Source organism: Medicago truncatula, chromosome 7 (assembly GCF_003473485.1).
Source record: "Medicago truncatula cultivar Jemalong A17 chromosome 7, MtrunA17r5.0-ANR, whole genome shotgun sequence".
Lineage (NCBI taxonomy): Eukaryota > Viridiplantae > Streptophyta > Magnoliopsida > Fabales > Fabaceae > Medicago > Medicago truncatula.
Genome location: NC_053048.1, coordinates 16,456,900 through 16,467,576, shown reverse-complemented (window position 1 = coordinate 16,467,576; position 10,677 = coordinate 16,456,900). Strand labels below are relative to the sequence as shown.

The 10,677-nt window shown below is 39.4% G+C and overlaps 1 protein-coding gene across 1 annotated transcript; it reads left to right on the top strand.

Annotated features, from left to right (window-relative positions):
* Positions 1 to 292: 292 nt before the first annotated feature.
* On the top strand, positions 293 to 5,283 carry LOC120576989 (uncharacterized). The gene is made up of 2 exons (XM_039827869.1): positions 293 to 1,542; positions 1,815 to 5,283. Exons 1-2 carry the CDS (start codon positions 293 to 295, stop codon positions 5,278 to 5,280), a joined length of 4,716 nt encoding a protein of 1,571 aa, XP_039683803.1. The 3' UTR covers positions 5,281 to 5,283.
* The last annotated feature ends 5,394 nt before the right edge of the window (positions 5,284 to 10,677 follow it).

Below are 10,677 nucleotides of genomic sequence, written 5' to 3'. Positions count from 1 at the left end.
ATTATTATTGTTGCTTTTCCTTTCCATGTATCAAATTTTGGAACTTGTGGTGTGGAGCCTTTTATTATCTTTTGAACATTGTTGATGAAGTATGCTAAGGCCTTTAATGCCGTAGGATGTTGTTGGATTGAAAACTATTCCGCTGCTATGTTTTCACATTTTATCAAGTGGTTTGATTAAATAGTTTTATTTTCTATTTAAGAATTTTGAAATTGCAATGTAGCATACCCGTTTGGTGAAATACTCTGATGATTATTGTTATTTATTTACTTTTGGGTAACGGGGTGTTACAATGATTGAAGAGGGTCGTGAGGTTCCAATACCGCCTTTGTCTAGTGTGGATAATATTGTTGAAGACAGTAGGGTTCTGAGAAATGGGCGCGTTGTTCCCATAGTGTTCCCAAAGAAGATTGGTGCTACAGTAAACAAGGAGGTTCGGACTAAAGATGCTAGTATCGCCAAAGAAGTGGATCAACCCAATGGGGCTGGTACAAATGCAGAGTTTGATGAGATTCTCAAATTAATAAAAAAGAGCGAGTACAAGGTTGTTGACCAACTGATGCAGACTCCATCCAAAATATCCATAATGTCTTTATTACTAAATTCTGAGGCCCATAAAGATGCATTAATGAAGGTCTTAGAACAAGCTTTTGTGGATTATGATGTAACGGTGGGTCAGTGTGGCGGAATAGTAGGGAACATCACTGCATGCAACAACTTGAGTTTCAGTGATGAAGAGCTCCCAGCAGAAGGAAGGAACCATAATCGGGCGCTGCATATATCTGTGAACTGTAAAACCGATGCTTTGTCAAATGTGCTGGTGGATACTGGATCATCTTTGAATGTGTTGTCCAAAACAACTTATGCCCAACTCGCTTACCAAGACGCACCTTTGAGACGAAGTGGGGTAATGGTGAAAGCTTTTGATGGCTCGAGGAAGGATGTCCTTGGAGAGGTGGTTCTACCTATCACAGTTGGGCCACAAGTTTTCCAAGTTAATTTTCAAGTCATGGACATTCAAGCTTCGTATAGTTGCCTACTGGGTCGACCCTGGATTCACGAGGCAGGGGCTGTCACATCCACGCTGCATCAAAAGCTGAAGTTTGTGAAGAATGGGAAGCTAGTAACTGTAAACGGTGAAGAGGCCTTATTAGTGAGTCATTTGTCATCTTTCTCTTTCATTGGGGCAGACGATGTCGAAGGGACACCTTTTCAAGGGTTTACTATAGAAGATAAGAATACCAAGAGGAATGAAGCCTCTATCTCGTCTCTGAGAGATGCTCAGAAGGTCATACAAGCAGGGGGGTCCACAAGCTGGGGAAAGCTGATAGAGCTTCCAGAAAACAAGCACCGAGAAGGTTTGGGTTTCTTCCCATCTACTAGTTTGTCCACAGCAAAGAAAGGCACTTTCCACAGTTCGGGCTTTATCCATGCAATCATTGAAGATGATCCTGAAAGTGTGCCACGAGGTTTTATAACGCCAGGAGTATCCAGCCGCAATTGGGTTGCCGTAGATGTTCCTTTTGTTGCTCACTTGTCCAAGTAATGCATTTGTCTAGTTTATGCTTTTCTTTTCAAAAAAAAAAACAAAAAAAACATCCTTTCGCCCCGCCCCAAGCGAAAGTGAACTTATCTAGGGCTTTTTATTTCAAGAAATTATCATCAATAAAATAAAAATGTCGTTTTTTTCCCGATGTTTTGTCTCATTTTCTTTTATGCTTTTCTGAAAAGTGGTAATACAAAAAACCCAACATGAATCTTCAAAAAAAATCTGCATGTATCTTTTTTCTAAAAATCATCCATCACATGTGCAGATTAGAAATCGACGAACCCGTTGAACAACATAACCCTATGATCTCTCCCAACTTTGAGTTCCCTGTGTATGAGGCGGAGGAAGAAGAGAATCAAGAGATCCCTGACGAAATCTCTCGACTACTCGAACAGGAGAGGAAGACCATTCAGCCTTATGGGGACGAGCTAGAAGTGATTAACTTGGGCACCAAAGAAGACAAGAAAGAAATCAAGGTTGGGGCATCGCTCGAAACAAGTGTTAAACAGCAAGTGATAGAGCTCCTCAAAGAATATGTTGATGTGTTTGCCTGGTCCTACCAAGATATGCCGGGTCTAGACACTGATATTGTGGTGCATCACCTACCTTTGAAACCTGAGTGTCCGCCAGTCAAACAAAAGTTGAGAAGAACACGCCCTGACATGGCTCTCAAAATCAAAGAAGAGGTACAGAAACAGATCGACGCTGGTTTCCTCATCACATCAAATTACCCCCAATGGTTAGCTAACATAGTGCCTGTTCCAAAGAAAGATGGTAAGGTCAGAATGTGTGTTGACTACCGTGATTTAAACAAAGCTAGCCCGAAAGACGACTTTCCTTTACCTCATATTGACGTGTTGGTTGACAGTACTGCAAAGTCTAAAGTCTTCTCATTCATGGATGGATTTTCCGGTTATAATCAAATCAAGATGGCACCCGAAGATAGAGAGAAAACATCATTTATTACACCTTGGGGCACTTTTTGTTACAAAGTAATGCCGTTCGGTTTAATCAATGCAGGAGCTACTTATCAGAGGGGTATGACTACTCTTTTCCATGATATGATACATAAAGAGATTGAGGTCTATGTGGATGATATGATAGTCAAGTCGATTACTGAAGAAGACCATGTCAAGTATCTACAGAAGATGTTCCAGCGCCTGAGGAAGTACAAACTTCGTCTAAATCCCAACAAATGCACTTTTGGTGTCAGATCCGGAAAGCTTCTAGGCTTCATTGTCAGCCAGAAAGGCATCGAAGTAGATCCTGACAAAGTCAAAGCCATCAGAGAGATGCCTGCTCCGAGAACAGAAAAAGAAGTAAGGGGTTTTCTTGGACGACTAAATTACATCTCCCGGTTCATTTCTCATATGACTGCAACTTGTGGGCCGATATTCAAACTACTCCGCAAAGAACAAGGTATTGTGTGGACCGAAGATTGCCGGAAGGCTTTTGACAGCATAAAGAAGTACTTGCTAGAACCACCGATTCTCATCCCTCCAGTTGAAGGAAGACCTTTGATCATGTACCTAACAGTGCTAGAAAATTCCATGGGTTGTGTGCTCGGACAACAAGATGAAACCGGAAGAAAAGAGCACGCCATTTATTATTTAAGCAAGAAGTTTACTGAATGTGAATCTCGCTACTCCATGCTCGAGAAGACATGTTGTGCTCTAGCCTGGGCTGCCAAACGCCTCCGTCATTATATGATTAATCACGCTACTTGGCTGGTATCTAAAATGGATCCAATCAAGTATATATTTGAGAAGCCCGCTTTGACAGGAAGGATTGCACGGTGGCAGATGCTACTATCTGAATATGATATCGAGTACCGTTCCCGGAAGGCAATTAAAGGCAGTATTCTTGCTGATCACTTAGCTCACCAACCACTTGAAGACTATCGACCTATCAAGTTTGACTTTCCTGACGAAGAGATTATGTATCTAAAGATGAAAGATTGTGACGAGCCACTATTCGGAGAAGGTCCTGATCCAGATTCAGTATGGGGTTTGATATTTGATGGGGCTGTCAATGTATACGGCAACGGCATAGGGGCAGTACTCCTTACTCCTAAGGGTGCTCACATCCCTTTCACAGCAAGACTCCGGTTTGACTGCACGAACAACATCGCTGAATATGAAGCCTGCATCATGGGTATTGAAGAAGCCATTGATCTAAGAATCAAGAACATCGAAATATATGGAGATTCAGCTCTTGTAATCAACCAGATCAAAGGAAAATGGGAAACTCTTCACGCAGGACTAATACCTTATCGAGACTATGCAAGACGTTTATTGACCTTCTTCAACAAAGTGGAATTACATCATATCCCTCGGGATGAGAATCAGATGGCCGATGCCTTAGCTACTTTGTCTTCAATGATCAAGGTGAATCATCGCAATGACGTGCCACTAATCAGTGTCAAATTCCTTGATAGACCCGCTTATGTGTTTGCCGCTGAAGCAGTTTTCGACGATAAACCTTGGTTTCATGATATTAAGGTTTTTCTCCAAACTCGAGAGTATCCTCCTGGAGCATCCAACAAAGATAAGAAGACTCTCAGAAGATTATCTAGTAATTTCTTCCTGAATGGGGATATCTTGTACAAAAGAAACTTTGACACAGTCTTGCTCAGATGTGTAGACAAATATGAAGCTGATTTATTGATACATGAAATACACGAAGGATCCTTCGAAATTCATCCTAATGGGCACACAATGGCTAAAAAGATATTGCGAGCAGGCTACTACTGGATGACAATGGAATCAGATTGCTACAAGCATACCAGAAAGTGTCACAAGTGTCAGATATACGCCGACAAGATTCATGTGCCGCCAACTACGCTCAATTTACTTTCCTCTCCGTGGCCTTTCTCTATGTGGGGCATTGACATGATCGGAAGGATTGAGCCCAAAGCTTCAAATGGACACCGTTTCATCCTAGTGGCTATTGACTACTTCACTAAGTGGGTTGAGGCTGCATCGTACGCTAATGCGACCAAGCAAGTGGTGGTCAAATTTATCAAGAATCATATCATTTGTCGTTATGGCATCCCCAACCGGATCATCACCGACAACGGAACAAATCTAAACAACAAGATGATGAAAGAATTGTGTGATGATTTCAAGATCGAGCACCATAACTCTTCACCTTACAGACCTCAAATGAATGGTGCTGTCGAAGCTGCAAATAAGAATATAAAGAGGATTGTCCAGAAGATGGTGGTGACTTACAAAGATTGGCATGAAATGCTTCCCTTTGCATTACATGGATATCGTACTTCTGTACGCACATCAACAGGGGCAACTCCTTTCTCCCTGGTATATGGCATGGAGGCAGTACTTCCTGTAGAAGTCGAAATTCCATCATTGAGAGTCCTAATGGAGGCTGACTTATCAGAAGCTGAATGGGTTCAGAATAGATACGACCAGTTGAATCTAATCGAAGAAAAGCGCATGACAGCCCTATGTCACGGACAATTATATCAAAAAAGGATGAAACAGGCCTTTGACAAGAAAGTTCGTCCCCGTGAGTTTAAAGAAGGTGATCTTGTGCTCAAAAAGATTTTCTCTTTCCAACCAGACTCCCGAGGCAAGTGGGCTCCTAATTATGAAGGTCCGTATGTTGTTAAAAAAGCCTTCTCAGGTGGTGCCATGACTCTACAAACCATGGACGGTGAAGAACTTCCACGACCTGTGAACACGGATGCAGTCAAGAAATACTTTGTCTAAAAATTTTAAAGAACAGCTCGGTAAGTCGAAAACCCGAAAAGGGCGGCTTAGGCAAAAATGAGCGTCTCGGTGGACTGAAAACCCGAAAGGGCGGTCCAGGCAAAAATTAGAGACAATAAACATAGATCATCATCTTGATAGAGTGAAAACCCGAAAGGGCAGTCTATGCAAAAGTTAAGGATTAAAAGAAAAAGACAAAGTAACTGCATCCAGTCAGGCACAGATACACTTGGGGCATACCTGCTATCAAAAGTATTCGAGCCGCAAGATAACGGATTTCAAAGTTGTTAGAGAAGGATAGGGTTATGAAGTTCAACGTACCTTTCCCTTTTAAATTACCATTTCTTTTCAAACTTTGTAAAGAACTCCATGAAGTCATGCCATTGGCACAGCGTCATTCGATCAATAAACTTTGAGCCTTTATCTCTCTTTTGATTCCTATTTGTTTTGTTTCTCGATTTTTTCCTCTTTTACTGATGATAATACTTTGAAACAGATTTCTAAAACATTATATAATAAAAAGCATAAACAGATAGATACAGCTTGGCACTCGGGAGTAAGAAAGGCATATATCAACTCAAGAGAGGTTAGATCCTGCTAAAAGCGTGGCTCGACACTAAGGAAAGTCTCTGAATAAACAAATACAAAAATAAGCATCCCGGGGGACTAAGAGCCCGAAAAGGTAGTCCAAGTAAGGGATAAGGACTTCTTCCAAAAGAGGCATGATTGCCAAGGCGTATCAATGGAGCGACACTCTGTGCCGGCTTGCAAATAGCGACTTCTTCTTCAAAGTTTGTTCACAAAATTGTTGCGAAGAGTGTAGTACAAAAGTGCCAATCCATTTCCCACCTTACATACCATATTCTGCCACATCGAGTTCCGTCTATCGCCTACAAAAGACATGGTCGTCAAAGTCACGTTCATACATACACGCATGCATTCATCACATCAACGCTTCCATGCACTCATACAACCACAAACTCATAACAATCATGCATTTACTGATAATCATGCATTCGTGCGTACACAGCATGCGCACGACATTAATTCATACATAAATTCATCAATCGATTCGGCCATATCACTTCGGTTCAGTCTTAGTTTACCATTGCGTCAAGCCGCAGGTTTCTACGAGTAAAACATCTTCCATTTCAATTTCAAATTCCAAAGGTGTCATGCCCGGCGAAAAACCGTGCTAAGTCATGTCACTAATCAATGTCAAATTTCAACTTTAGTTTCGAAGTGTCATCCCCGGCGGAAAGCCGTACTAGTCATGGCGCTAGTTAATCTCGATGTCAACTTCAACTTTAAGTCTCATCCCCAGCATAGCTGTTCCAGAGATGTCACCAATCCAACTTTTCAAGTGACCAGTTCCAACGAACGAACAACTCATGTCAATCTTTTATCTTTATGCCCAGTGACCGATTCCAACAAACGAATAGTCTATGTCAATTTCTTTTTCTTTCGAGCAACTAGTTCCAACAAACGAACAACTCAATCTTCCAACAAACGAATAGCCTATGTCAGTTTTTTTCCTTTCGAGCAACCAGTTCCAACGAACGAACAACTCATGTCAATCTTTTATCTTTATGCCCAGCGACCGATTCCAACAAACGAATAGCCTATGTCAATTTCTTTTTCCTTTCGAGCAACTAGTTCCAACGAACGAACAACTCATGTCAATCTTTTATCTTTATGCCCAGCGACCGATTCCAACAAACGAATAGCCTATGTCAATTTCTTTTTCCTTTCGAGCAACTAGTTCCAACAAACGAACAACTCATGTCAATCTGTTATCTTTATGCCCAGCGACCAGTTCCAACCAATGAACAGCCTGCAACAAGTGGCCAATTTCAACCAACAAATAACTTGTATCCTTCTATTACTTCATTTTCAAAACCAAGTCCACAAATGGACATTGGAGTCTGAACCATTGCACTTTGTTTCGAGGCATCGAGACGATGAGGAACAACCATTTTCCCCAGTGAAACCAGATTCCCCATTAAAGTCGGACCCCTTTCTTCGAAGAATTTGGGTATCCCAATGTCTTTTCATTCCAGTCGAGCCGTCATTATCATCATGCATTCATAATTAAATCATGAGCATTCATAAACATCTTAGGTCAAAATTGGTGCACTTTTGTATTTAAGTCTCTTCGGCTCGTCGAGTCAAAGATTTTACCTTCGAATCTCTGAGCGAAGAAACTTAAATAGGGGCATCTGTCATACCCCAATTTTTGACCCAAGGTCCCACTGACACACGTCTCCGAACTCGGATCAGACTCACATTTCAGTGAAAAAAATTCGGCAGGGAGGTATTTTGAAATACCTCATAAAGTTCCGAATCGGGTCCTCTCCTCTCAGTTTTTAATCAATTGTTTCCATCTTTTAATTCTGTTTTTGTTATAAATTAATTATTTTAACATAGTTTTAATTTAGACTTAATTTCTTTTTATTCCCGTTTTAAATAAATCCAAGTTCTCTTTTCTTTTCTTTTATTATTTAATTAGGAGATAAAACCCAAAAAAATATATATATACGTGTCTATCTTTTTCATTTTTTTAAGTGATAAGTCCAAAAGCGGTCCTGATCCAAAAATCCAACACAGCCTGGCACGCGTTTGATTTCTAATCCAGGAACACTGCGCGTTCTGTTCTGTTTCTCCCGGATCCCAATCCAAGCACAATTTATGCATCATCTCAACAAACCCTAGTCCCAAGCAGCACTATAAATACAGACCAAGCACAACACAAAACGGAACACGGTAGAGCACACGAGGAAGTACAGAAAGAGCGGAACAGCAAACACAAAAAAGCAGAGGACGACATCGCACAACAAACACACACGCGTACAGAGGCAAACCGAATCACAACAAAGGCTAAACTCGCAGTTTAAGCCGAATCCAAAGGTAGTATTACTTCTCCTTTAGATCTAGGTCTCTAGGTGTGTGTTATTGAAAATTTGGGTTCAGAATCAAGTAGAGGGGAAAAGAACAAGCAGAAAGAACCAAAAAAAATCAAAAAAAATAAGTTGTTAGGGTTCCGGCGCGGTGGCGCCGCCGCACTGGCCGGCCAACCACCGCCGGAACCCCCATCCTTTCCGTCGGAGAAGAAGAGAGAAGAGAGAGGGCAGAGAGCTAGAGAGAGAAGGAGACGGAAGAGAGAGAAGGAGGGAGAAGAAATGAGAGAATTTAGGGTTTACAACCCTTATATATCCTCCAAACCGGTTCGACCCATTTGGTTCGACCCAGGACCCACGACCCGATTCGGTTCCTTAAGCCCAATTCCTTTTTTTGCTTCCTGCAATACCCCTGTTTACTACTGCACCCCCCCACCGTGTGTTTGGACCATTTTTACTTTTATTTTTTATTCTTTTTCGTATTTATCTATTTTTTTTTTAGCATTTTAATTTTTATTGCAGACCTTAGAATGTAAATAGGCTTTTTATGTAATAGTCATAGATTTTATATTTCTAACTTAGGGTAGCCGCGCTTTTTATTCTTTATGCTCCGTTTGTTCTATCTTATTCCAAATATAACAAAAATCACAAAAACGTTTTCATAAACAAACCTTGATCCAAATCAAGTGATCGTCTTTATTTTATTTCTTTCATAAATCAAAAATTGCAATCAACTTTAAATCTACTTTAAGTCATTTTCTTTTAAAAAATACAAACCAATTCTTATTTTGCCACTTGGCTTTTCCTTTTAAAACTTTTTTCAAAACTAATAAAAAACACAAAACCAATCAAACGTTGTTTTCTACCCTGAACTACGAGGTTTTGATCCCTCACGGGTACGTAGGCAGAGGACCATGTCCTTTCAAACAATAAAAAATGTAGATAAATTAGGTCTCACTTTCTTTTTTCTTTTAATCATCACATTAACTTCTTTTTCAAAAGCAAGCAAGTTATAGCACATTAAATTAAATAAAGCCAAGAGGTTCCCGTAGAGTACTACGGACATAGAGGGTGCTAATACCTTCCCTTTATGTAACTAACCCCCGAACCCTAAATCTTTTCAAATAGGGGTCGTTTGAACTTTTTTCCCCTTTTCATAATAAAATTAAATGTTCAGTCGTGAAATAATTAGTGAGTCAAAAGCTAATCAAATAGCCTTGATCTCCAAAAAATGACGCGACAACCAGTATGTCAATCTCAGAATCAGGAGTCAAATAAGGAAATGGTATGAATTTAATTTTGTTGATTGATTGTTTTCAGTACTAATTTATTTTAGACTAGATTGTTGATCATACTTACTGACTTACACACAAATGGTGAAACTAATGAATGTTTTGAAGCATCTCAATGATCTCATCCAAACTGTTCACAGATCAAGAAGATGTTCTCTCATGCCAGTAAGTGCAAAATTCGAGTGAATGGGGCTGCCAGCATTGTAAAAATATATGGTTTATACTAACTACGAACTCCAGGAATTGCAAAGACTCGGAATGTAGAATACCGCGTTGCAGGTGTGTTACAATTAGAATTCTACACTCCCTAGAGAATTTTGATATTCTACTTTCTGACTTATTCTTTTACTAAACTATGCATAAATTTACTAATCTATGAATACTTATTCTTTTATATTGATGTTGATTTTGCAGTGATCTGAAGAAGCATGTAGTAGAACAGAGATCAATGCATTCTGAATCTTGTCGTAGAGCTGAAGTTTTGGAAAGCGACGGAGCAGTCATTGGTCAATGAATCTTTGTGAATATATAGAGTGCACAATAAGTGGTTATAACCAGTCAACATGCAGCGTATTAAATTTCGTTGAAGCTTAAGCGTAAACAGTTCGACATAAGTGTTGTAATTTTCATCCTTCCTTTTCTGTATATAAATTTGTTTATGTAACATATATAGGTTAGGAATAGGCTCATTATTCATACTCTTAAAATGAGAGACTCAATTTTGTGTTGTTGTGAATATTTATTCAATGGTAGAGAGTCTAAGCTCCAACTATTAAATTCTCATTTTAAGAGACTTGAAATTAGAAAATCAATTTTGTATTGTTATGAATGTATACATCAATTTAAATATTTGAAGTGCCACATTGATGGCTTTTCATTCATGTTTGGAGAAAAACACAAAGAACAGTTCAATGGTAAAAATTCTCTATGTTGCCATAGTTTCACTATTCTTGTGTTTATTCTTTACTTTGTAGCTTTTTTACCTCCGTTTTTTTATGATCATAAATTTTCTAAAATACTTATTCATTCAGATCTAAAGTGAAAAATATCTTATGAAAATTTGATATGATATGCACTCCTATAAAGTATGATCAACACTTTTGTTTTATTCAAGGGTCTTGTTAACCGGTGCCCTCAGATATTGGTTAAGGAGAAAATTTATTTTGAAAATATAAGTTTTGACTTTTGATTAAGTAATAATTACACAA